The 27,974-nt window shown below is 41.3% G+C and overlaps 1 protein-coding gene and 2 long non-coding RNA genes across 3 annotated transcripts in view; 1 reads left to right on the forward strand and 2 right to left on the reverse strand.

Moving 5' to 3' along the window:
- Positions 1 to 20,686, reverse strand: part of LOC122890455 — a 40,436-nt gene extending 19,750 nt beyond the window's left edge. Inside the window, exons 1-2 of the long non-coding RNA XR_006381074.1 lie at positions 20,661 to 20,686; positions 15,450 to 15,484 (exon numbers count right to left, since the gene is read on the reverse strand). This is a non-coding gene — a long non-coding RNA (uncharacterized LOC122890455). The remainder of the gene's footprint in view (positions 1 to 15,449; positions 15,485 to 20,660) is intronic.
- Positions 939 to 12,209, reverse strand: LOC122890454. Its single transcript, XR_006381073.1, has 3 exons — positions 12,001 to 12,209; positions 4,946 to 5,329; positions 939 to 2,599 (listed from the first exon to the last, which is right to left on the reverse strand). It is a non-coding gene; the product is annotated as an uncharacterized LOC122890454 (long non-coding RNA).
- Positions 20,687 to 20,913: 227 nt separating the features above from the next.
- Positions 20,914 to 27,974, forward strand: part of TAPT1 (transmembrane anterior posterior transformation 1) — a 58,507-nt gene continuing 51,446 nt past the window's right edge. The window contains exon 1 of the mRNA XM_044226068.1: positions 20,914 to 21,121. Within this exon, the coding sequence (XP_044082003.1) occupies positions 20,914 to 21,121 (208 nt within the window). The remainder of the gene's footprint in view (positions 21,122 to 27,974) is intronic.

Here is a 27,974-nt window from a genome sequence, read left to right on the forward strand (position 1 = left end):
ATGCGGGACTCGATCCCAGGACCCTGAGATCATGACCTGAGCCGAAGGCAGCGGCTTAACCCACTGAGCCACCCGGGCGCCCTGTAATTGGATTTTTGCATATCCAAAGGCCACTTATGCAAATTAAAACAATGACTCCATTCAATAAGCTGGAAATGATAACCATAGTCATTATGAAAGTAAGTGGAACTAATCAAAGCCCCATCTTCATAATTTTCTTTTTAGAGACCAACAACTGAAACAAATGATCAGGAAGGGAATAATTGGCCATTTATTCCAATCCCCGCTTTTTCTAATAGTAATAAAGAGCACAAATAGCAAACAAATTAAGCACTGCTCCCCCTGAGCCAATCAATTACCAAGTCAAGACAGCTTTACATCCTCCTACTTGAATCTTTTCCTTTTATCACTGGCTCATCCAGACCCTCTTCTTTTCCTTTGAACCGTGCATGTCAACAGCCTCCCAGATTCTACTCCTGCTTTTCTTAAATACAGCCTCCACATCGATCTCTGAAATGAGCTCTCTACTGCAAAAATTAAGCCACTGTCTTGCTTAAAACTCTTCGGTGGCCTTGGCACAACATGGAATGTTTAAACTCTTTGTCATGGCATGCAAGTTCTCTGGTTTGCTGGCTCTTACCTGTGAATCTTCTGAACTCACTTTCTTAATATGCCAGATGGAGCTCTTCCCCATGACTTGGGGGTGCCATGTGGAACTCACTTCATTGCCAGACCCCACTTTTCTTGTGGTACATTTCCCTTTGGGTAACTCCGTGCTCTTTTGTCACCACAGCTTGGTCAGGATGACCACAATCCACTGTGGCAGGTTTTCCTAATTTTAACATTTGTTTGAATGGGTGGTTGACTTCCTTTCTATACTTTAGGATCCTGTGCACAGATATCTATTTCTTCCCTAAACCTCTTTAAACCAAGAAGTCTTTTGCAACATATTTTTTTTAAGTTTATTGTGTATCATTTTCCAAAGTCAAGACATGCCTCAATTCTTACATTTGTGTGAAAGATGCAGCTCCAAATTGACTTTCAATGTTCACTTTTAAATAAAAAATTCCACCACACCAGGTACCCTATCACACATATATAACTGATTTATATAAAGTTCAGCTCACTGTAGTTATAAGTGCATACATATGTATATTACATCATTATATCTGCTTTAAAAATTACTTCTCTGATGATACTTTTAAATAATACTATTCTTGTTTCATGGGTGGTCTAGAAGATCATTTCCTGGGGTCCATAAAATTAAGATTAGAACCTTCTGACTTTAACCAGAACCCAAATTAATGAACCTTCTCAATTAACTGTTTATTCTTTCTTCTGCACCAGACTTCTAAAAGAAGAGAAGCTAATAATTACAGATTTGTCAGAGACTATTTTAAGGAGCTGTTGAAACTTCTGAATCTATAGACTTCAATCACACATGCACACATAAAATATAATACCTTGTTCTTAAGACCTAAAGACTCTTTAGAGTGAAAAGTGTTCAAGCTTGGCCCATGCAAGCCCTTTCACCATGTATAACGCTATTCTTGGAAGATCTTACTCAGACATTCAGAAAATGATGACCGCAGAGATAGGAATTTCCACTGATACCCAGATAGGAGAACACTTTAGAAACATAATACTGGGCCCGCCGGTGGCAATAAAAATATCTACAGGACCCATAAATATCCAATCAACTAACAAGCCATGGTCTTTTAAAAACCCTTAAATACATAAAAATACAAAGTTGGCCATATGTACATTTTCAAGTCCTCCAGCTTTCTGGGGCCATCTGTTCTTAAAAGGAACTTACTTAAGGAGCTCTAGAATCTCTGGGAGGGCCAAGGAGTCATGTTTGGAGATTTCTAGTTAAGTACACCACTCAGGTTATGCAAGGAGTCCCATCCACGTAGCTTGAGATTAATGGGAGAGATTATTAAAACTTTGTGTCATTCTTCAAATTGTAGTTCTCTTTTTTCTTTTTCAAATAAGAATATGAACTTTCTAGCCCAACACTCACCCCATTTTTGTCTAGCTCACAGGGAAGACAGCACTCAATTCAGAGCTTCCTGTAGTAACTCCCCTCTTCCCTTTGGGAATAGCCTAATTTATATGTGTTAAACTTAATAAAACCAGGGTGGAAATTCCAAATAAAATAATTAAGTTAGGTAGAAAGCATAATATGCAGCCACAGCCAATTACTGCTAGATCCAGATATGAACATAGGCCTTTAAATAGTCCCTACATTATCAAAAATAAGTATCTTCTGCTTCATTTCTGCTAAGTCCTTGTGTCTTCTGAGATCACCATCCCTTAAATACCCTTATAACACTGTCTGGGTCCCAATACCATATACTTTGGGAAACTCTGTGGCCACCCTCCCCTGACACAGGCGTACTTAGACAGACACAACACACACACACACTTTCCTCATCCTTGTGTCACTCTCTCCAGGGTACTCCAGTGAAGTCATTTCTGGTGCTCAGCACATCCTCTGAGCTGTCCTCTGTCCAAGATTGTTGGCATCATGGATGTTGTTGGTGCTCAACCAAAAGGGAACTACTTCATCCAGGAGATTAAGCTTCTACCATCCCTCCTTCAGAGAAGACAGAAGGCAATGACTCACAGACACAAGGGCTTAGAAAACCACAATCCTTGTCTCAAAAGGGGACCAGCTCTATAGGGCAATTCAGGCTCCAGATCTCCCCAGGGAATCAGTCCCAACTTAGTCCCTGGCAAGGCCATCTCCATACAGGGCTTTCTTCTCTCAATCCCCTCTCCTGAGGGCACTCCTTCAATATATCATATTTCCAGTAATCCCTGTCTGAGACTCTGTTTCTGGAGAACCCAACTTGACACAGTTCAGTTTAGTAGATTTCCTCCTGAAGGAGAATGATGACCCAACATAGAACAGCAGTGATTTAGATTTGAATTCAGTGCTGTGTTGCTAAAACAAGCAGCATCAGAGTGGACAACTGCAGGACATGTTGCCCTCTTCTCTCTATACAGGACAGAATAAAAATATATCTATTTAGTGGTTTTATAATGTTTCATCCTGTCCTCTCTTCACTGCTTCCTGTCCTCTCTTCACTGCTTCCCAGGGAAGGAAATAAGCACTAAAGGAAAAAGACAGCAAATCCTGGGTGCAGGAACCTCCTAGAGTTTGACAGTTGGATTATTTAAAATGTTTCTGAAAACTCTTAAAGCAAAGACAAAGCACAGGAACCAGATAATTCAACTCTTGAAAATCTGCCCTTCTCCAGACTCATTTCTTTCATTTTCTTTCTTAAGCACTTCTGTTTTTAAAGATTTTAGTTTTATTTATTTGAGAGAGAGAGACAGTGAGAGAGAGAATGAGAGTGGAGAAGGTCAGAGAGAGAAGCAGACTCCCCATGGAGCCAGGAGCCCAATGCGGGACTCGATCACAGGACTCAGCGTTCATGACCTGAGCGAAAAGCAGTGACTTAACCAACTGAGCCACCCAGGTGCCCTCCTAAGCACTTTCATCCATAAACAAAGAACTTTTCCCTCAATTCTTTTAGGGACCAGAACAAGTGCTGCACACAGGAATGTGTGAGGCCACGAGGGAAGGCATGTTAAAAAACAAAATGTAACTGAGTAAATTTGAAGATCAAATTGGCATTATTCAGCAATTCATGTATCATGTGGCATCCCATCCAGGGAGCAAAAGGAGCTCCGATAAAGTGTCCAAAATGGAAGACTTTTACGGGCAGAACAGGGTAGAAAAGGAAGTTTTAATGGATTGGACCATTTGGGGCAAGCTTCCTTTGGGGGAAGGGCAGGGGTCTATCATGTGGATCACCTCAGTAAGGCTGACCAGGTAATTCCAGGTTGACTAAGGATCACATTCCTGGGAGAAGCTGAAATTGCAGTTAGGGTAGGTATTAAGCCTGTGATTTGCTGACATTGGCAAATATCAAATAACTCCATTTTTGGCCTATTGTCTCTTTTTCTCTAACAGGTTAACAGATATCCCATCATGAGGAAATCCTGTGGAAACCAAGGTATGCAGGATGGGATGACTTCTCCTTCATGGGGCACAGGTGGCGTGGGGTGCACATTCACACTGAGAGTGCAGCTGGGTTAAGTTGGAGGGATGTGCAAATTGCCATGGGACTACAGAAGGTGAAGCAACCAACATGGCTTGGTGCTGAGGAGGGGGAGGTCGGGAAAGTTTTCACAGTGTATATGACATCATATCTGTGTCTGGAAGGATGGCAGATGGGTTACCAAGGAGGAAAAGAGAAAGAATGAAATCCCAGGGGAAGAGCCCCCAGGACACAGAGATGGGGACCTAGATGGCCATGCAAGGACCAGGTGAGCAGAGTGCTGCAGAGACATGGCAGGAGGTGACACTGGGCAGATAACATGGAGTCTTGAGGAGGTCCAAAGCATCATGAAGAGTGTTCTGGGGGGAAGTGCCTTGTTCGTATGTATTATAGAGAGCAATCTGCCCAGCATGTGGAGAATAGTGAAATTGAGAGAGAAAGGGAAAGAGAGAGAAATGAGAAGGTAGTGAAACCAGTCAGGAGGCTTTTGAAATTTCTCTAAGGCTTATTGTGTATTTGTGACACGCTAGGCACTGTTCCAAGCATTTTCCATGTTTGATTTCACTTAATCCTCACTATGACTAAAGGTCACAAATGCTATTGTACATCTCAAGTGGCAGGAGGAGACAGAAGCTCAGGGGGTTAAGGCACTTGCCAGGGGGTCAAAGCTAGTAAGTATAGAGTGAGGAAAAAAACCCAGGGAGTCTGACTCCAGAGTCCACAGGCTTTTCTGCCCCCCCCTGCTGAAATCTTCCAGAAGGGACACATGGAAGGACTGTCCTAGGGCGATGGTACTTGGGATAGCTGGGGTACAAAACAAAGGATGTCTTCAGGGTCAGTACAGGTGAGGCAAAGAGATAAGGACAACTAACCGTGGTTTGTAGTGTCGGTGAACCAAGGAGAAGGTGCAACAGCTTCAGGGGTGAAGGTATGCCACATTTGTTTAGAGAGCTTGGAAGACATCCGGTGAACCTTCAGGGGTGAAGGTATGCCACATTTGTTTAGAGAGCTTGGAAGACATCCGGTGAACCACTGGGAAATGTGTGACAAACTATCGTCTCTCTTTCCTCCCTCCCACATTAAGATACCCTCTCCATCTTCTGCAACTGGGTATCATCACTCTTGGACTGTCCTCTGTTCTATCGAAGTGTCTTCTCCAGGAAGATGTGCAACATTGTGATTCCATTAAAAAAAAAATAGATATGTGGTCTTCATCCTGGTTCTTGGCACAGAGTTCCTAAAACTGTTGGAATTTCCTAAGTGAAGAGAATATTAAAGGTGTCTTTTTATATATGAATTAGGTGTCTTTTGGAAAGTGCCTAAGGATGGGGGCTGGTTGGGAGGGGGGAAAAACATGATTAGAGGGTTGGGACTTTCTCCTACTCCCCACCCCTGACTGCCAGGGAGGGGAGAGGGGCTAAAGGTGAGTCAGTCACCAATGGCCAATGAATTAATCAACTACGCCTATGTAATGAAACAGCCATAAAAACCCAAAAGGAGTCAGGTGGCTCAGTCAGTTGACTGTCAAGCATCTCTCTCTCTCTCTTTTCATCATTCCCTTTTACCCTCTCTCCCTGCCCTTCTGCCTGCACTATTTGTTTTTATTAAAACAAAGTCAGCGACAGATAAAGAAGACTATTCATTTTGCCATTATTTATAACTGCAGGATAGAAACAATCCAAATGTTTATCAATAAGAGACTTATGAACTATGATATGTTCCCACGATTCTGTATATTCAGCCTTTAAGACATGAGGAAGTTTCCTATGCACCTATCTACAGATACAAAGATGAATTGTTATTTGAAAAAGCGAGGTTCAAACTGCTAAGTCATATGCCACCTTTCATATATGTATTCTTATATTTACAAAAAGAAGTGCTAGAAGAGTAAACCAGGAACAAAATTAATTCCGTGTAGACAGCTGAGGCGAGCAGGGTGGACACTCAAGTGCCCCGCATATAACGCTATAATGCTGACTTTAGAATCACATAAATGTTATACATATCCAAAGCATAAAATTACATGTAAAAAAAAAAGCAATGAAAATATTTCATACAGAAATTAGGAGGAGGTATTTTCCAGAAGCAATCCCCCAGGAGAAATCAAACCACAGTATTCGGCCCTCTGAATAAACTCCCAAAGTCGGGGAACCTATGAGTGCCTGGTCGAGCCTCTAAATGGCTTTCCCACAGGATGGGCGTCAGATGGGAGGGAAGGACAGCAGCAGGAAAAAGATGGAGAATGGACAGAGAAGGAGACACAGTTTGACTCAGGGTGAGAATGGCCAAGAGGAAGGCCCACGAGGCCAGGAAGGGAGGAACCCTGTAGACAAGACACTGGTTCCCCAAACCACCCCTCCCCCAGCCTGCAAAATCTTCTCCCTCAGTCTTGCCTGAAACCTTTGTTATTCACTGATACTTTCTTCAGTTAAAAATATTTTTTCTAAATATTTGGAAGAGGCTATTTAGCAGTTTTGCTTCTGTGGCAGGATGCTGTTTTATCACACTGAACGGTGTCTTTTTCCTCTGGGTGTGGGTGTGCTCCTCCCTCTCACCCCACTCCCCGCCCCCACTGGAACAGAAGGCAGCTGTTTGTTCACTGGGGAACAGATGTGGAGGGGTAGATGATAAGAGCCTGTCTAGCTAACGTTCACCACCCCACACCCACCCCACCCTAGGAAAGGGTAAGGAAGAAGAAGGAAATGACATCTGGGGTCCTGAGAATGAGAAGAATCCAGCTATCCTTCCAGGCAGGGACAGGAAGACTTGTGCCAGGAATGGTTAAATGGCTGGGACCCTCTGGGAAGGGGGGACAGGAGCAGCCCAGCCCGAGTCCTATGCTCCAGGCAAGATACGGAAACAGAGTGTGACCTACTATGTGTAAGCACTGTGCAAAAGGAGCTTCAGGGACAGTGAACAAAGATTAAATGAGCGCCCACACATTCTTTGGTACGGGACAAGATCCAGGAACTACAACACACATCACAGAGAGGAAGAGAACGGTGGCCGTGGGGCGGGGGTGAGGGGAGTAGGCAGAGTAAGGGATTCCTCCCCTTTTCTTTTTCCAACACTCTGCCATAATGTGATGTAAACTAGTCTTCTATTGCCTTACAGATCATTTTACTGTACTATTTACTTCACACTTCAGTTTGGGAGATGAAATGTATATCCAGTACCTCTGATTCTTTCTCCACCTAAGTAGACATGCTTAGACCCCCATGGGAATAGCAGCTTGGTGCACAGAAACAAAAGCAGGGTATCTCTGGTTTTCCCAGGGCTCCCCCAAACCCTGGCTGACCCACTTCAGTGTCCCACCCACAACCAGGGTGCCGGTGCTGGAACCCAAAGGCAGCAGCCTGTCAGTGGGTCAGAAAACAGCAAAGCAAGCCAAGTCAGAAGCTTGGAGAACTTGTCAGGGAGGGATGCAGACCATGACCACTCAGTCCACCTTTATTTAATTCATGTACCCAGAACTAAATTCCACAGAGGTCAGACAAATACACTTGACTCAAGAACGGCCAACAAAATTGTCCTGCACTTTGTCCTGAAGGCAAACAATAAAGTAGGGGTCAGCACGGGAGGATGGGGACAGGGTGGAAGGGGATACTAGCTAAAAATAGAAAAAGATTCCAAGAGAATGCACTTTCTTTAATGTCCTGCAAATTAAGGAGCTGATCTTGGTTGCTATATAAGGAGACGGTTTTGTTTTATGGTTATCACAGACTTGGAACCTAACCACCTTCATAAACAAATTTAACCTTCAGAGCTGTGTGAATTGGCAGGCAAAACAACTGCACTGGGATAAGAAGTGCACTTTTCATATGTTGAATACCTCATAAGATTGCTATAGATTCTAAAAAAAATAATAATAATTAATTAATTAATTAATTAAGGCACTCTACCAGTCCCTGCTTACCTAGATGAACCGGTTCTTTACCTTGCCCACCTTTCACACAGTATTGCAACAACAACTAACTCACCTGCTGGATTGTGAGCTCTGAGGGTGCTGGGACATTGTCTTTTCATATTGTAACCTTACTGCTTACCATAGTGCCTGGTGCTAATAAGTGCCCAACAAATTCAAAGGGAAGAGGTGGGTGAATGGCTAGATGGGAGCTCAATAGATGGAAAGAGGGTGTATGCATTGGCTACTGCCCCATTATTTGGGAGGTAACCCAAGTTTTGCCATAATACGTGCTGACAAATGAAAGGAGCAGGGATGGGTGGGGTCACTGTAGAGCGTCGTTTTTTCTGTTTTATCTGCCCTTATCTACTTACAGATGTAGGTAGATGTGGTAAAAACCGCCACCTCATAACTGTAGAGCAAGGGTATCACAACATCCTTATGTCGTGGGCCATATGCAGCAGCAGAACATTCTCAAAAGTAGTATTCGCTGCAGAACATTCTCAAAAGTAGTAGTATTCAAGAGTCAGGGCAGGTGATCTTATTGTGGATTTAGAAACAATACTTAAGATCCTCCTGACTAAGAATTATAAGTGGTAAATAAGTATTTAAAATAGTTCATGGTAGAGCTCCGAATCCAGTCAGAAATCAGGATTAATTAGGACACCAAAGTAGAAGCCCAGTTGGATGGGCCGATTTATGATGGCTACGTCTTGTGGGGCACATGGCTGATGACTCACTGGATATCAGATCCTATCCCCAGAGAGCATGACAGGTGCTAAAGTGTTCTTTGGGGATCCCATTCCCATTCTCATGTATGTTCATCCTCTTCCTTCAACAATCAGTGTTTAACCATGCTTGAAGCTCTTTTCTATTAAAAGGAAGTAAATAAACCGGTCAATGAATAAGCAAACAAACTTCCCTTCCTACAGCCAATGTTGGTTGACAATTGTCTCCACTTCCTCATCTCCTCTTAATCCTCTGTGAGTACATCTAGCTGGGTATTTCTCCACTCATGAGGTGGCTATCACTGAGGACAGTGATGATGTTGTTGATGCTAAATCCAAAGAACATGTTTCAGTATGTATCCTACATGCCCTCTGCTGCATTCATCATCAACTACCTGACTTGACTGACTTGACTACCTTGCCTGACTTGACTTCTAGGACAATGCCTCCTGCAAGCTTCTTCCTACCTCCTACTTCTCCTTCACGGACTCCCCCTCTGGCCATTTCTTTCCCAAATGTTGGTGCTCCGCCAAATTTTCCTGAGTGCTCTTCTCTCATTCTTTACAACCCTCTGGTGAGATGTTACCTACTCCCTTGGCCTCAACATCCAGATGAAAATAACTCTCAGTTTTATATTTGACCCCTGATTTCTCTCCACATTACCAAAGCTGTATGGGTATATCCCATTTCCCAGACATCTCTACTTGGCTGTTGATGGGCTGAAGTATGCCATTTTGATCGTGTCATTTTGAGGCAACTCGATCTTAAGGATCAAAATGAAACTGACAAGGGCCAAACTGATACACAGTAAAATTTGTTACAGATGAAAAGCTGACTTGAGAATCACACATTATTGGTAAACTTAAAAACGGCAAAATTTACTTCAGGGAAATTTTACCTTGATAAAAAGAAACGTAAATTATAGCTGACAAGAGCAAAACCAAAAAATTGTAGAAATTATTGCTCACAAATTAATGAAAAATTTAAAAAGAACTGATAAAAGTTTTACATGTATGTGTACAATCTGACATGGTAAAAACAGTAGAGATAAAAGAAAACATACCATGGAAAAGCTATAATCAGTACAAATTTCACAATGATTATGAAAAAGAAGTTGAAAAATCAACACACTTCCTTGTAAATTGTACACAAGAAAGATTTTATCCTGATGGAATTAATGTTGATAAAATAAACATCAGAGTGGAAACAACTGGAAACAGTTTAAATATGCTATTTAGAACATGAACCAAGGAATTAAATTGCCTTAATGGAATTCACCCTGAAATAAATCTTTGCCACAAAATTCATCCGCGTTGGTATCATCCTAACAGAAATGTTTATGTTCAAGAATAAAAAACCAGGGCGCCTGGGTGGCTCAGTGGGTTAAGCCGCTGCCTTCGGCTCAGGTCATGATCCCAGGGTCCTGGGATCGAGTCCCGCGTCAGGCTCTCTGCTGAGCGGAGAGCCTGCTTTCCCCTCTCTCTCTCTCTCTGCCTGCCTCTCTGCCTACTTGTGATCTCTCTCTGTCAAATAAATAAATAAAATCTTTAAAAAAAAAAAGAATAAAAAACCAGCAGGGGCAAAAATATATAAGAGCCCCAAATGATGAAGTCAAAACGTCCCATATTCCCCATGGGTCCTTAAAACTCGTTTCCAAACTGGACTCACTTTTCCTTCCTCATACACCACACACTTCTCCTCTGTTTCCTCTCCCTGACTCCTCTCCCTCTTACCACCTTTGATCTAACACATCTGACCACATCCTGCCTTTTCTTGCTCCTAAGGATCTCTCAATGTATTCTATCTCCCCATTCCCACTCTTAATTCCTGCTGTGGAGGCCATCATCACCACTAAGCAACAGCCTCTTAATGGTCATACTGCCTTGACTATCTCAAACCACTCCACAGGCTGCCTAGGAAGAAGGTCTTTCAGAAAGGCAAATCTGATCCTATGTTCTTTATAGGCTCCCTCCACCCCGTGCCTGGCTAGCAAGCCTCCTCATGGTATATAAATTTCCTGCCTCAACCCCATAGCTGCTACTATATTAAGCCTCTCTCTGTGTCTTGACTTGCCAGACTTTCTCTGGCTCAAAAAATATGCATATCCTTTCCCTTCCACACCAGATCCTTCTACCTTCACCCCCAACCCCTAGAAGCCCTGTGCTAATGAATTTCTGTTCATCCCTCAAGAATTAAATTGCAATTGTCTGTTTTCTCGTCTGTTTCTTCCACTAAATTATGAAGTTGTCAGGGCAGGATCATGTCTCATTCATTATTATATTCTTAGTACCAATTACAGTGGCTGACATGTAATAGAATCTCTCTATCTGCTAAACTGATGAATGGATCTTATTTAAGCTGCACAACAATCCCGCACAGCGGGTATTGCTACCCTTATTTAAAGAAGCTCCAAGAAGTTAAATAACTTGTCCAAGTTCCTACAGCAAGTAAGAAGCAGTCAAGATTTAACCCATGAATATAACTCTAAAGTATGTGTTCTTTTTATTCCACAATGAGTTGCTTTTTAATTGCTTGCAACCAAAATGCAGATATGGGGAAACAGTTCCTACAAATACGGCATTGATAGCCAACAGGTGAGAATAATACGTTAAAAAATCATTGGAACAGAGTGTTGGACTATGGGTATATAAGGAAAAAGAGAACAGCCATGGGGGAAATGGAAGACTGGATTAGGAAAGACTGTGAGCGGGTATTAGAACTGGGGTTTAAAGGATGAGTCAGAGCTTGACTGGCAAAGCTGGGAAGTGAATTCTGGGCAGATGCAGAAAATGAGTTCAGTTTTCTTATACATCAGTTGCTGCATCAAATAAGCTTAAGAAATTAATATTCTCTTTGCGTGTAGTATAGATGGCAAAGCTGCCATTGTCAATTTTTCAACATTTCAAAACACCGAAGTGATTAAATATATAAGAGTTTAAGTGCCAGTGAGATGATTTCTCAGAAGCGGGGAGCATGATGCTGCGTCTCTCCTGGGCTCTGCCAGAGTCCTAGCGCAGGCCCTTAGGAACGTACTTCTCCATGTCTTGTACCTCACCAACCTATTCCGCCGTGTTCCAAGTGCTAATTAAAATTGTATGCTTTCTGCCAAAGCAAAAGCGCTTACATTAAAATAATAAGTGTCTAAATTAAATGGCTCAAAACACAATCTGATTCCAAGTTGACACACAGTTCTTACCCCACCCCGTAATTGTGGGGGGAGAGGGATGAGACTCAGACATAAGATTTAATAAATAGTGCTTTCTTTCTGACATTTATAATTATTCAAACAACCTACCGTGTAAAGTTTCTGAGAAGCAGCTTCCAACTCATCATCCCAGTTTATGCCTTCAATATACTGAAATGACTTAATCTGGAATTTTGAGGTGAAATGGGATATTGTACATGGTGGAGAATACCTTGAGTATCATTACAATATATCTGTAATTCCCTGTTTAAAAAAAAAAAAAGATTTCTTTGCTTTATAGCCAAACCAAACAAATTAAAAACACACACACACACATACACACACACACACAAAACACAAAAATGCTTGTTCTGCGGGGTGCCTGGGTGGCTCAGTCAGTTAAGCATCCAGGTCTTGGTTTTGGCTCAGGTTCTACTCTCAGGGTCATGAGACTGAGCCCCATGACAGCTCCCTGCTCAGGGGGGAGTTTGCTTGAGTTTCTCTCTCTCTCCCTCTCTTTCTGCCCCTCCCACCCCTGCTCATGTGCACTCGCTCTCTCTCTCTCTCTCTCAAATAAATAAATAAAATCTTTAAAAAAATGTTTGTTCTGCAAATGTTACATTTAAGATAACATTTTCAGAAAAAAACAATGTCGATAATACTTCTTAACTAGATATTGGAATTGGACATTGGGAAAAAGACAATACATAATGAATGACCAATAGATACAGACTAACATTCTAATTGTTCTACTCAATAATTATAAGTAGTAGTGCAAGCAAATCTCACTATATATGAGGCTCAAAAAAATTTTTGGAGGGTTATTCTTCAACTTGTGAACATGGCCCAGAGGTACTGATATCAACTTTTTCATCCCCTACTTCCTCATTCCACTTCAACCATTCTTGCACATTCTTCCATCTATTCAACACCCTGCCTCCCCCATTTGTTCCCTATGATACAGCCCTGGAATCTGAATCAGTTTGGAAGTTCCACTCAAACACTATGGATCCTCCTCCCTCTTCACTCTATATATGCTCCTTCATCGCTTCTCGGCCTTTTAGCTAAGATCAAGTGCACTCTATATATGCATCTTCGTTGCTCTAGGGCTTTGCACGGTACCTGGCTCATAAAAAAAAAAAAAAATTCAACAAATATTTGTTGAATAAGCAGTAAGAAAGTATGTTGATGAAAGGTAAGCGACTTAGGGTAAACATTGCAATTTAGAACAGGATGCTGGGATTCATCCAAAGAAAAATATTACAAACTTAAAGCCAAGTCCACATTCAACTTTAGCCTAAAATAATGAAGTACCTAAAATCTCATCATCTTAGAAGTGAAAGGAAACTTTGAGACAGTCTAGCCCACTGTCTGCTGTATGGATCAAGAAACTAAGACCTGATTCTCATCTCAGGTTTCACACTCTTAAGCAGCAGCTCAGAATCCTAACTCTGACCTCTGGGTTCCAAATTTCAGCTTTCTCCATTTTACTCTGCTGTCTTTCTATTGAAGACTTTTGCTAGTCTATTGGCATCAGTTGAGACTAAATTCTAAGGTCTAGACCCAGACGAAAATTTTACCTACTTTGATGCAGACACGCAAAAACAGATTATTTTGAGAAAACCATCCGTTAGCTAGAAACAAATGTTTGCATGGGTGAATCCACCTGTGTGTTTCTATAGGTCCCTGAAGGATTAACAGACACTGCCTATCTGGATATTTGGTTTAAAAAATTACAGACTCAGAAGAAAACTCCTTGTTGATATGTTATTTTAAAAATATATACTTTTTTTAAAATATATACTTTTAATACAAAGAAAATTATTAGCTTTCAAGAAAGAACCCATTTATACTCTCCATAAACCAGAACACTGTCTATAAAATACCCGTGAAGAGAATGCATCACACCAATTAGGCTTTCTCTGTAAAATATGATTAAAATGTTAGAAGTAAACAAATAGCAGAAGATTTAGAATGGACATTAAGTTTCCCAAAATCAATTTATTTTTGTACCTTTACTTACTTAATATGAGATTGATTTTATTGTCCATGTTGATGAACTAGAAACTGTGAAATAGCATATAAAGCTTGTAAAAATAAAATAAAATTGCATGAAACTTCATATTGTTTAGAAAAAGAATATCTAACCATGTCAGACCATAAGTTCCAGCATAATGAACAATAAAATTGAATATTTAAAAATCGTTCATAGCACTAGAGAAGAATTTTTATACAATCGATGTGTTGACATATCTAAGTATATGGATGAAAGATCAGAGTGAAAATAAAGAGATGATTTGGGGCACCTTGGTGGCTCAGTCGTTGGGCGTCTGCCTGGTCATGATCCTGGGGTCCTAGGATCGAGCCCTGCTTGGTGGGAAGACTGCTTTTCCCTCTCCTACTCCCCCTGCTTGTGTTCCCGCTGTCTCTCTCTCTCTCTCTCTCTCTCTCTGTCGAATAAATAAATAAATAAACAAAATCTTATTTTAAAATATTTAAAAAAGAAAATAAAGAAATGATAAATAATGATCAGTGCCTGAATTAGTCTCACTTTTCTTAGCAATCAAATATTTCTGTATGAATTATACATGTCAGATTTTTAACTGCAGCATATATCTGTCATCAGTGGACACATGCTCAGGGGAATGTGAATTAATGTTAGTACCAGCCTCGACAAAGCATAATTAGGAGGACAGAACTGTCCCAAGAAAATAATGTTTGCTAAAGCCAAAATATATGTTTTCTTTTTATTGCTATTTTGAAAAATTAGCCATATTATTGTTCGCCTTCATAAAACTGTACACCTAAGTTATAGCAACCATATTGAAGGTAAGAGGTAAAAGTTGTTCATTATTTGAAATTGATACTAAATTAGAAAATGTCAAAAACAACAGAAGGATTTTGCATAGAAACATAAACTTAGAATATTGAAAAGGTTAAAGGTTATATATATATATATATATATATATATATAAGAGCAATCTGAAAACCCAAGGCTCTGAACTCAGATAAACACATTTCTAAAACCTAGAAACCAGAAACCCTTGAGGATAATTTTGAGAACCTGAAAATCTATTATGCATTTGTAATACATTTTGGTCACAAAGATGAAACAGAGAGAAATACTTAGGTTTGCATAAGAAACAATAACATTTAAAAAACAGATGTTTAGTGGTGCCTGGGTGGCTCAGTCAGTTAAGCATCTGCTTTCAGCTCAGGTCATGATCCCAGGATTCTGAGACTGAGTCCCTTCTTGCGCTACTTGCTCAGGGAAGGGGAGTTTCCTTCTCCCTCTCCTTTTGCCTCTCTCCTGGCTTGTCCTCCCTGCCCACCACCCCCCCACATCAATCAACCTTAAAAAATATATATATATGTTTATGAGACTCAGAGAGTCCATTTACTTTTAAATATCTTAGAAACAGAAAGGAGAAAGGAGTAGACAAAATATTAGGATGGAAACACTGATGAATGAGCAGAACGAAAGCACATTGCAAGAGCAGGAATGAATGATCACAACCCAAAGGAACTTAACGGACATCCAAGTAAAGAGAAAAACTTACCCTTATCTTGATCCATGAGAATTCAACCAGAAACACTAGAAAAAAAGTAAAAATGTATCCTAAATATTTTGTAAAATCTTCTGATTACCAAAAACTATTTGATAAGTGGCCAAAAGAAGCAATTAATTACTCACCACCAGGGAACAATGAAAACAGGACAATAAAAATTCTAAAAGGGAAAATCCAACATGAACTCAATGATAAATAAAATCACCTTTACTGGGTGAATTATAAAAATAAAGGCTTTGCCAGCCAGAATTATAAAGAAGGATTTTAATAGTTATCAAAAAAATTTCTGGAAAGTCCAAGTTCACTCTACAAATAGATTTTGTCAATTAACTGACTAATGATTTAAAAAATTCTAAACACAGCATGTCTACTTTTTTATGGGTATAATGAAAAATGAACAATGCACTTTCTCTTCAAAGAGAAAAATATGGAATGGAAAGCTTGCTAAGTCATCACTATGGTTCTTTCAGCAGTATTTTGGGATTTTCCAGAAATTTAAAATCTAATCCTTTTATCTGATCATGAATAAATAAAATTAGCCAATATAGTATGGATTTGTGTTCACATAATTTTATTACATAAATATAATCTACTTTTAGGTCTCCAGGACAGAATATTTTTTATAAAACATGCCTCTTACCAAAATAACACTTTTGAAGAGGGTCTATTTCAAATGGTTTCAGTCCTGTATTCTCCTGCCACATAAATGCTTTCAGAAATAAGGTTTTGCTCATGACTGTTTTAGTTATCTTCTAACAGGTACATTAGAATCAAAGGTATATTATTTAATTTGTGCTACATCTTCCAGAAACAAACTGCATTGGTGTCCTTTAGAAATGCATGGAATAAATCCCAGACAGGATAAAACTTAATGAATAGTAGTCCAAAAGTGACTGCTGAAGATAGGAAATCTTAGTACTCAAACTCAGAGATTCAATAAACTCACATAAATTTGTTGCAAGCCTTGCTCTGGGCCCAGCACTCTATTTTATTTCTTTAGAATATCAGTTGTAAAGCTGTTCTGATTTAAAAAAAAAATCAACTCTTTCTTTTCTCTTTGAATAAAAAATGATGAATTAAATTCAGCAAGACATTTTGCAAATTTGACACGAGACATTTATGATTTAGAAAAAGTCATGTACTACTGAAATACATTTTTGACTGAGAAATACAAAATTAATTTAAACTGTTATCTATCCAATAGTTATCTATACTATAAAAATTAACTATGACAGTAATCATCTCAAATACCATTTTGGTTGCTGTTAAGTGCCACCTTAAAGCAGTGTTCTTAGACTGAGGTATGCATGGGTACAATATGGGAAACTTGTGGGTTTCTACTCTGAGGCCTGTAGTGAGGACTGGAAAGGTCAGTGAGAGACTATGGGTTCTCATAAATGTATGCAGAACTAATGCATGGATCATAAAGAAGGTACATGAAAGACTTATATGTCTTTGATGTGTTATCAATAAAATTATCGCATTTTTAATTCCCTGCATTCAGATTTTAGGCCAAAATATAAAGTCATTCTGTAAATAAGGGCTTCATACTTCCCTATAAATCTTCATAATATAGGTATATCTAGCTATTTTTAACCCAAGAGTCCAAGAGTCTGAAAAAGGGTTTGTAAGGATGTTATCCCAACATTTTGGAAGAGGCCATCAGGGTTTTCTAGTTCAGTACGCTGTAGTGGGGAAAATGAAGTATAGAGAGGTCATTTGTGTTACCTTAGGTCAAAAGACTCTTTAACTGGAGAGTCAGAGAGAGTATAGGCCTTCTCTTGATTCAGGATCCTTGTAAGTCATCAAAATACGTGATGTTTTTGGCACTCAGAAAAAGAATATAGAACTAATTTCAAGCATATTCATGGGGATATATATAATGTGCTATTGAAATGAAATGCTTTATAGTTTTAAAGTAAAGCCTACTAAGTTTAAATGAAAGGAAACATTCAAAGTTAGCACTAAGGAGAAAGAAAAGGGAAAATTGCTTGTTTGTTTGTTTGATTTTCTCTTACTACACAACAGGTAGGTATTGCCCCATTTACCAATAAAAGGCACTGAGAACCAGTTTATAGACTTCATAAGATAGTTTTCTGGAGCTGGAATCCATGGCTTGTGAACAATGGGTTCAATTTACTTTGTTTAGTCACAAAATCAAAATTATTCTCTTTAAGTACTAAAATATGGAGTAATGCAATTTATTTTTTTAAACTGTGCATATTGGGGGGCCTGGGTAGCTCAGTGGGTTAAAGCCTCTGCATTCGGCTCAGGTCATGATCTCAGGGTCCTGGGATCTAGCCCCACACAGGACTCTCTGCTCAGCAGGGAGCCCGCTTCCTCCTTTCCCTCTGCCTACTCGTGATCTCTGTTTGTCAAATAAATAAATAAAATCTTAAAAAAATAAATAAATAAACTGTGTATACTGGGGCACCTGGGTGGCTCAGTTGCTTGAGCCTCTGACTCTTGGTCTCTGCTCAGGTCATGATCTCATGGGTTGTGGGATTGAGCCGACACCCCCCACACCCCCTTCCACGTGCACACTCAGGAACTCTCCCTAAGTTTCTGCCTTCCTCTCCCTCTGCCCCTCCCACCTCGTAAATAAATCTTTAAAAAATAGAATCAAATTGTGCATACTCCTCACCATATTTCCATTCTTTTTAAAAACGGTATTTTGTGCTTGGCTATCTTTAAAACACAATAGCCACATGATAGATATTACACCCAGAAAGTACAAGAATACACACTTAAATAAAAATGTGCAGCAATTTTACAAGTTCTTAATTAACTTTATATTATCAATTATGTATACATATTAAAATGTAACTTTAAATACATAAATTCCTTTCTTAAAAAAGTTTTCTTAACTTATTGAATTTTTCCCTTCTCTTTTACAGGTTAAGATTCTCCCTAACTTCTTGTTCTTGCTCCTCACTTTCCTCCATTCAAAGTATTTCCCATGAGTAAAGTTATTTATTTGAGCATTAGCTGGGACAGTGACATGTGAACAGCACACCAGCTGTTTGCTGAATGGTTTAAATTACTGTACCTCATTGTCATCCAAATCCTGTTTTTCCCTTGTACCTTGATTCAGAATGTAATTGGATGTCTCTTTAAGGGTGAGAGTTGTCAGGTTTAAAAATATTCCAATTGCTTTCTAAAGGTGGTATTATAAATCTAGGCCTTTTTACAACTGATGTAAAAAAAACATGATAGCTCAACTCCTATTTACTTTCCCTGGAGAACTGGTTCTTCTGTGCCATGTAACCGTCTCTTATGTGAGATTATTTTAAGTTAGTACTTTGAAGATTTAGAATACGCATATGAAAACACCCTTTCCTGAATACTGAATTAAGTTGCAGAATGTTGAATTAACCCAAAGAAAATAAATTTTTGTAGTACAGTGAGAGATTTATCTAATCATCAAAACCGATACAAGGGAAGAATAGTGTTAAGTGAAAAAAATTTTAATATTGTTTTCAAAATGCTTTGTACAATGTTGACTTCATAATGGGTTTGAAATTATGCTGAATCACAAAGTATTAGATCAAACAATACAGCTCCAGCAAAAAGATCCAACTGATCAGAGCCACAAGTCCCTCAGTCTTCCCATCTTCATTTTGCTCCTCAGTGTGTGACACCTTCACACCTAGACCGTACACAGAGGCTCCCTTCCTCTTTGCTGACTACTTAAAAAAGACAGGCAGCCTTTGGACGGTTTTTCCTTTGGCCTGATATAGAAAATCCATTCCTACAACTGGCTGCCTTAGGAAACAGAATTTCAGATTCCTTCCTTTCCAGTTACTGTTGAGTTAAATGCAGGGGCAATAAGCCAATCAATACAGTGAGGCAGTAAATGACAACTGACCATAAACAAGCAATAAAAGTCTCTTTTTTTCTTGAAATCAGTAAGCAATGGAATGGAGATGGTATTATACTATAAAAAATCAGAGACTAACAGAATTTGAGCTATAAGGAATCTTAAAGGCCATAAAATTTTCAGTACCTTTTGATTTTCAAAATGATTCTGAAGATTTGTCCAGAGCATTTGTTTTTGATAGATTAAGGCTCAGTTTTTACTATAACACAACAGCATTACAGGGACCACGGTCACAGGAAATGTTTGGAATTGTATTCCTGTGAACTGCTTTTATGAAAGGAAGTAAAGATGTTCCAAAGATTGATTCCTCCTGTTCCAGGGCGGGTGAGGGGTCAGATCCCACCTCTGGGGCCTTTTATTCCATCTTGGTCCCTTATCTGGGCTCTTACCCTGTCAGACTGACAGGTGGCTGCTTTCCGCATGCTGCCCACAACGGCCCTACTGTTAAATTTGCTGATTCTTCAAATTTAGGTACTCAACTAGTGACAGCAGAACCCACAAAGTTCTCTGATGAATCAACAAGGGCTCAATTTTGCTGTATTCATACCTGTTTATACCTGGCTGTCAAGTTTAGGTCTAGGGGAAATTAGGAGGGTTTAATGTTAGAGGAAGAATTACAACTCCCTTTTTGCTAATCAAGAGGGTAACAGGTACAGGTTGGTTCTGAAGTTAGCAAATCGGCCTGCCAGTCACCCTAAATAAAGCATGCAGCAACCACGTGGGAAGCAGGTGGCAGGGACACCGGGGCGGCCAAGGGCCGTACCCCAACCCTAATTCCGAAAAACAGCCCACTACGTCCGGGGGTGCCTCAAGCGCATGAGGCACTTCCCCTCCGCGCCCCCACCTGTAGGGCGGCATCCCCAAAGCTCCTTCTTGCCCGAGTGTTTTGGAAACTGTCAACGGAAACTCAGACGCCAGGGAATGTGATGGGCGATCATAAATATGCAGAAGAGATGGAGCCCAAATAGCGGACGCATGGAACCAGGGCTCGCGGGGGTCGGAGATCTGGAGCCGGCCTCTCGCTGCCGCGCGGGCGGTGCCAAGACCAGGCAGGCGGCGCCGGCGCACTTCGGGCACCGAGCCTGCAAAAGAAGCCCCGGGCGTGCGGCCGGACACCTCGCAGACGGCGGGCAGCGGGTGGAGCGACCGCCGCCCCGGGGCTCCTCTGCCGACCCTCTGTCGGCCTCCGCGCCCAGCCCGCTACCTCCCGGCCCCCGACCCCAGCCCCGGAGGCGGCCGCTGTTCCCGGACGCGCGGCCTGGCTGCATGGAGCCTGGCGCGGTGTCCCGGACAGCAGAGCCCACCGCGGCGCGGGTAGTTACCGCGCGCCACGCTGAGGGCAGGAAGAAGATGGCGACGGCCGTGGCGACGGCGGCGGCGGCGGCGGCCTCCTACGCGCCGCTGACGCCAATGGTGCGCGCCGGCCGGCGAGCCGCGGATGGCGGCGGCGGCGGTAGCGGCAGCGGCCCGGGCTCCGGCGAGGGGCGGGGCGAGGCTGGGAGGGGGCCGGCCGGAGGCGGAGGCCGGGTCGGAGGCTGGAGGGAGGCGGTGGGGACAGTTTGTTGTGCTCGGAACATGGCGGGCGTCGGCGATACGGCCGCCCCGGGAGAAGGCAGCGGTGGCGGCGGCGGCGCGGACGGCCCGGAGCGGGACGGCCGCGGTGAGGCGGAGCAGCCGGGAGGCGGCGGCGGCGGCCACGGGCCCCCGCCGGCGCCTCAGCACACGGAGACGCTGGGCTTTTATGAGAGCGACCGGCGGCGGGAGCGGCGCCGCAGCCGCGCAGGTGAGGCGAGCGGGCGGGCGGCGCTAGGCCGCGCAGAGGGCGCCGAGGGCGGTGGGGAGCGTCGTGCGATCCCGTGCCTCTGCCCCGCGGCCGCAGCTGCCTCCGGGGCCACCCGGGCTGTGGGTGCGCGAGCCGCCGCGGCTCCTGGAGCTCCATGGCTCGGCAGCCGCTGACAGCTCGTCGGGCGGGGTCGGCGCGCGGCACCGGGGTCCCCGCGGCACACGCCGGGCCAGGTGTGTCGGAGGGACCGCGCGGCGGTCCGGGAAGTTCGTCCCGGGTCGGCTGACCGCTCTTGAAAGGTCCTTCAGAAAGACCCCCGCGCTCTGCTCACGCCCGGTATCGTTGGCGAGCACCTCCTACGTCGCAGGGAGCCCCAGACTGAGAAGCTCAAGGCTGATTTCTTAATTACTTTTGTGCCAAGGTGACTTTTTCATTGTGTATTTTAAGCGAACTTGAGCCATAGAAACCTGTTAACTTGCCCTCCAAATATGTGTTCCTCAGCCGCAGCTATCAATGTGCTAATGACCGTGAAGTTCAGTACTTTGCCCAGAACAGAAACACGTAGAAACATCACTTCGAAACATTACCTGTGAACTTTTCCTAAGCGGAAACGTAAGCCTCTTAAAAAAGAAAAGCAAATAAATAAATAAATAAATAAATAACGGTTGTATAGGAAAAGATGCCTTTGTGAATCCTACTCACAACGACCAATTTTAAGCATGTTGGTAGAACATTATTTTTTTTACATGTGGGATCCCCTTTTTAAAATTTAAGTTGCATTTGTATTCGTCCTGTAGTTGTATATTAGGCTTAAAAAGATTTTGAGATACATGTTTCATTGAGTATAGTGACCACATTTACATTTTTATGTAATTTTGTTTTAAACAGCAGCTGAGCTATAACTCCATTAAATTTCTTCCCTCAAAATTGCTTCTGGTGGGCAGTAGGGGCTCCATTAGCTGTTATTTTCTGCAGTTCCTGCAAATGAATGTTAACTCCTAAGGCTTACAGTATCATTGATTGAACTTGAATATTGAAAATGTAGGAGTACCTAAACACCAGAAGGTTGATCCTGTGAGATCCTGTGACTTGCTAATTCTCAGAAATAGGCACAGGTTAGATTTTGAAGAGGTCTGTATCTTTGAAAAATTAAGTACAGACTGTGCCTTGTTCAGTCTGTTTCAGTTAACCACTTAAAAATGCTCAACTCTCTTTGGTTTACTTGTCAGTTAAATACTTGCTTTCAAGAGTATTTACTTTCTTAACTGGCAGGATCTAAGTAAGACAGTATTAAATCTCTCAGCCGACTGTTTACTGACTTAGACTTCAACCTTAAAGACACTCTGATGCAAATGGAAACAAGGGTGGCCAGGTTTCATTACAATGGCTTTAAAATATTTCTGAGTTTCAGGAAAGCTGATATTATAAAAGCCTTTTTGGTTGTTGTTTGCATCACAGAAAATGAAGTAGTCAGGAGCCTTTTGATGAGCACAAATGTTAGGATTTTGGAATAACCCCAGCACCCCTTGCCCGGCCCTTCCCGAGATGGGTCTGAGTATCTGGTACCATGGACCTCCTCAGACTTCACACCATGCATGCGTTCTTCATCAACATGAGTTTGTGAGCGTGGTTTACCTAAGCTGTTGGAAGTTGGACTTTTATCCTAGTTGCAGAAAGTTTGTATCCGGGAGACACTTCTAGCTTTAGTTGTTGGGGTGGCTCTCATTGTTTCCCTGATTCCATCAGTCTTATGTGAGGAGAGATGACCGTGGCAGCTCTTGGGTATCAAGACTTAGGTAAGAATCCCAGGAATATTTCAGCTGGGGTTACCAGCCAGTGTTGTACCATGTGGGCCCCAGGTGTGTCTGCTCTGGTAGTCACATAGCTCTTGCCCCTGCTGGTATCCACCCTCTAACTCTGATGCCACATTGGTTGGAGATTAGAACTCTTTCAGCCATTCTTAAACACACAAGCTGCTAAGCGACTGTGCTTCACCTTGCTGTTCTAGCATTTCCCCTTTATACTGCTCTGTAACCTTTTCCTCCTCCCTAGAGCAGAGTTTAGAAAACTGGTCCCTAGGGGCTGGCCTGGGCAGGAGGGCCTTTGAGTGGCACCACCTAGTGTCATGTGGGAAGCATTTCTCCCTGAATCAAGTGTCTTCCAAGGCTATGTGCTTACACTTAAGGTATTAATTGTCCATTAAAAAAATTCTTTGTGTATGTAGTTGACACACAGTGTTGCATTAGTTTCAGGTGTAAAGCAGAGTGATTCAACATCTCTAGGTTATGCTATGCTCACCAAAGTGTGGCTACCATCATCACCATACATACCTGTACATTTTTTTAAATTCTCGTGCCGCCTCTGATACTTTAGTCCTCCTCTCCAGTTTAGGGCAACCTTTGTTTTTCCCTTTGAAAGTCATAATCTTAGCATCTTGGTGACCTAAACATCAGTTAGTTCAAAAGTCCTGTTATCCTTTCTCCTGAGGAATTTAGGGGTCTTATAGATGTTTGTTGGCCTGTCCCGACAAACTAGGATTCCATGAATGAATATACAAACCAGGTGCTTCTCCACACCTTCCCCATCTAAGTAAAATAATTCAAAACATAGTATTTGAGGTTAATATTTTTGTTTTATACTTATTTTTGTCCATTTATATGTTTAGAAGATACATATAAATATTCATTTGTGTATGAGCCATTACGTATACCATGTACATGTATCTACATCAAGTGTAAGCTTTCGTTTTTTGTTTTTTGTTTTTTTTTTAAAGATTTTATTTATTTATTTGACAGAGAGAAATCACAAGTAGGCAGAGAGGCAGGCAGAGAGAGAGAGAGGGAAGCAGGCTCCCCGCTGAGCAGAAAGCCCGATGCGGGACTCCATCCCAGGACCCTGAGATCATGACCTGAGCCGAAGGCAGCGGCTTAACCCACTGAGCCACCCAGGCGCCCTAAGCTTTCGTTTTGTTTCTCATTTCAAACTCTTTAAATCACTTGCTTCTCTAAACTCTGACTTTGACTTACATGTAGCCTGGCGGTGGGTTGAAACTGTGGTACTAGTACTTACACCTTAACATGGTGCGAACTGGATACACCACTCATCATACCTGTTCTCTTCCTCAGAGCGTTCATTGTATATTCCACTGTTGCCTTATGTGGTCAGTGTTCTTGGACTTTGGGTAGAGTGCAGAACTACAGATCCATCTCTTCTATCTTTTTTTGTTACTACTTTTAAAAATACTACCATAAAATCTTAAAAAAAAAAAAAAAATAGGGTGCCTGAGTGGCTCAGTTGGTTAAGCAACTGCTTTTGGCTCAGGTCATGATCCCGGAGTCCCAGGATCAAGTCCCGCATCGGGCTCCCAGCTCCACGGGGAGTTTGCTTCTCCCTCTGACCTTCTCCCCTCTCATGCTCTCTCTCTCTCACTCTTTCTTTCTCTCTCTCAAATAAATAAATAAAATCTTTAAAAAAAAAATACTACCAACTTCTATTGTCCTTTTTAACGTAAGCTCAGGTCACAAGTATGTATTACCATAGTTTTGTACTCGTTCCCCACTTTACTTATCTGTAAAATTTCTAAGGGGGAGAGTTCCTCTATAACTGTGTTCCCATTTAGGAATCTACATCTAGCAGGTCAACTTTGAACTGAGAATTAGGCAATCTGTTCTTGGCTTGGTTTGGTTGTTAAATTGCTCTTGGACTCTGTGCTTGCTTCGACCACTTGCCTAATTCCTTTGGCTCTGTTGTGACTCCACTACTAAATGGTTCAGTATCTGAGTACCTAAGTTGACTCTAGTACCCTTGAAGACTTAACAGTAGAAGAATTGGTGTAAAATAAGCATTGTACCTACCAGTGAGGATAAAACAATACCTATATGTAGGTGTTGGAATATGCATAGGGATAGGTGTTGCTTGTGAAACAAAAGAGCTTAAAGTGAGGTTGTGGGTGAACAGTATTGTGTCTGATTTCATCGGTGCTGTGGGGCCTGTGCTTTTCCTTTTGTTTAAAACGTGACTCTCCACTTCTAGAGCTTACACTTGTTATCCATCTCTTTTGCTGCTTTTCTCTTTCTTTACCCATTTTAGACATCTTGCTTTACCTCTGTGAGGGAATGAGCAGAGGCAGGAGGAAAGCCTAAACCCCAAAAAGCCAACTGAGCTCCTTTTTATAGTTCCCACAAAAGACTTCGAGCGGGACAAAGGTTTTAACTGTCCATATTGTCTACACCCTATTTTTTGTGTAATTGAAATTTTAAGTTCTTAGTACAATTAATTTATTTTTATTAGAATACTTTTTCATTTAATTGGTCCTTATCCTCCATAGAATATGTTACCTGGTTAGCCCTGTGGCCCCAAACTTATCCTATGGATGATTAAAGGCTGCTGTTCTGAAATTATACTTTAGTCAATTAATTTCTCACTTACAATGGGAAGTAACAACTGTAAAATTGACTGGGAAGTTACATGGAGTAACCACAACCCTGAGATAGGTAAGGTAAAACCACCTTTTCTTTGACACACTATTACTCTGCTCTTAAAACTCTCACTTGCTTTATTTAACTAGTACATGTAACTTAAACAAGCGGTGAATTATTCATTTTGGTCTTTGACCAGGCAGTATTCTGGCTTTTTAAAATGTTTAACTTCATCCTAGTTTACCCTCCAAAATTTCATCCCTTGCTGCTCTTTTGTTGCCCAGTTTGAAGAATGCTTGGGTGAAACAGGTCTTTGGAAAGGCTATAGCATTGACTGTCAGATTATTGACATTCTGATCCCATTTTTAATCCTTAACCCTGTAACCCTGCGACCTTTGAAAGAGTCGCTACTCCTCGTGTCCCTGTTTTCCATCTATAAATGTATAAATCCGTGAATATTATACCTACCTACATGAGACTATTTAGAAGCATTTTGAGGGTGTTAAAACCTTAAGTGGTACCTTTACCATTATTTGACTTAGGAGGATAGAATCACTGTTGTATTGATTTCTAATTTGCCTTCTACAGAGATGTACCTCTGTGTTTGTGTAACAAACTTACATATTTTTACATAATGTTAGTAAAGTTTATTACCATTTTACATTATTTAAGACTGGAGATTTACATGTTTTATAATATTTTCCTAACAGTTAACCAGTATTACTTTCCAATTTTTTAATGATCAGTGCTATCTTAAGAAAGATATATTTAGACATATTACTTAACATTTAAACATATTTATAGTTACTCATTACTTTTAATTAATACGTTTATATCCTGGCTTCTTATTTCTAAACCAAGCTATCCCAGAAGATAATTAAACATAATCCCCTTTTAGGGATGAGAAGGAAGCAATTTATACTGTACTTTTCTCAATTTAAGATACTGAACACAGAGCATTTCTGCAGTAAAAGATGAATATTGATTAAAAATACTCTGGAGGAGGGGCGCCTGGGTGGCTCAGTGGGTTAAAGCCTCTGCCTTTGGCTCTGGTCATGATCCTCAGGGTCCTGGGATCGAGCCCCACATCGGGCTCTCTGCTCCAAGGGGAGCCTGCTTTCTCCTTTCTCTCTGCCGGCCCTCTGCCTGCCTGTCAAATAAATAAATAAAATCTTTAAAAAAAAAAAAAAAAACTCTGGAGGAACTGATTTGGATGTATGATTGGTATTATTTTCCTTATGGGAAATATTCACAAGTAGCAAAACTTAGTTCTTCTAATGTAGAAGCACTTATTTGTGTTATAAGTATTTTTAAAAGACATGCTGACATTTCTTCTTGGTAAGAACTAGATAAATGAGCTAAAATTGGTTGACATCTGAAAAGTTAAGTCAGTGTTTGGAAAATAAACATTTGGATTATTTTATTTGGAAAATAGTTTGCTTTTAAAATATAAGGACAGATGTTTGGCATAACAAGTGAGAGCCACTTTTACAAAGAAGGAAAAAAATGCCACCACAGTATGGAAGAAGTTGAAGTGGACTTAGCAGAATGCTTGAGGGGTGGCAGCCACAGGTAAAAGAACAATATATCCTTCTTAGGTAATTAGCCAGGCAGCTGTACCCAAATATCACAGGACAAGTAAGTTCAGACAAACCTGTAGAATGTTAGAGAACAATGTCTAAAACAACAAGAACAAAAAGAGTGAACCACAGCTATACTTTGGAACAGAAGATTAAGTAGCATTCTACAAAGTGTATCTATGGCTAGGGAAGGTGGGAGCAGCCGACAGAGCAGCAAGGCTAACTTACTAGCTCAGGCTGCAGGGCAATATAAGCCCCTTCACCTTTAGTCTGAGTCAAAGGGTTCTTTCTGGTCTGCTGAAGTCAGATTAGGGCTAGGTTATCTCCTCTTGTGTGATTGTTGGGTAGATGCATACTAATTATGGTGTAGGGGAGAAAGAACTCTGGACTTGGAGGTCAGAGATCCAGATTCTGTTCCCAATTTGCATCTTGACCTTTCAGTGACTTTGGACAAGTGTCTTAACCTCCCCATCCTCAGTTTCTTCATTTGTAAAACATGAACACCATTATCTGCTTTCTTTAGCTCTCAGAATTGTTGTGAGAATTTTATGAGCTACTATGTGCAAGACCTTTTTAAGTTGCCTCTTGGAATAAAGTGGAAGTATCCTAATCCTTTAAGCAGGGCCAGTTTTACAGGAGTGGGGAGAAGGTAAGATAAAGTTTTCAAAATACTTTGTCCCCTGAAGCTTGGTTCTTTTGTAAATATTGCTTTAATGTATCTTTAAAAAAAACCCATTCCCTAGCCCATCAGTATGGTGTTAATTGTATGCAGGCACTTCTTTCAGATTCAGGCCTCACTGGGGGCTGGACATTGTGAAGATCAGGATTTGTGGTGCCTGCTTTCAAACAGCTCAT

Source organism: Neovison vison, chromosome 11 (assembly GCF_020171115.1).
Source record: "Neovison vison isolate M4711 chromosome 11, ASM_NN_V1, whole genome shotgun sequence".
Lineage (NCBI taxonomy): Eukaryota > Metazoa > Chordata > Mammalia > Carnivora > Mustelidae > Neogale > Neogale vison.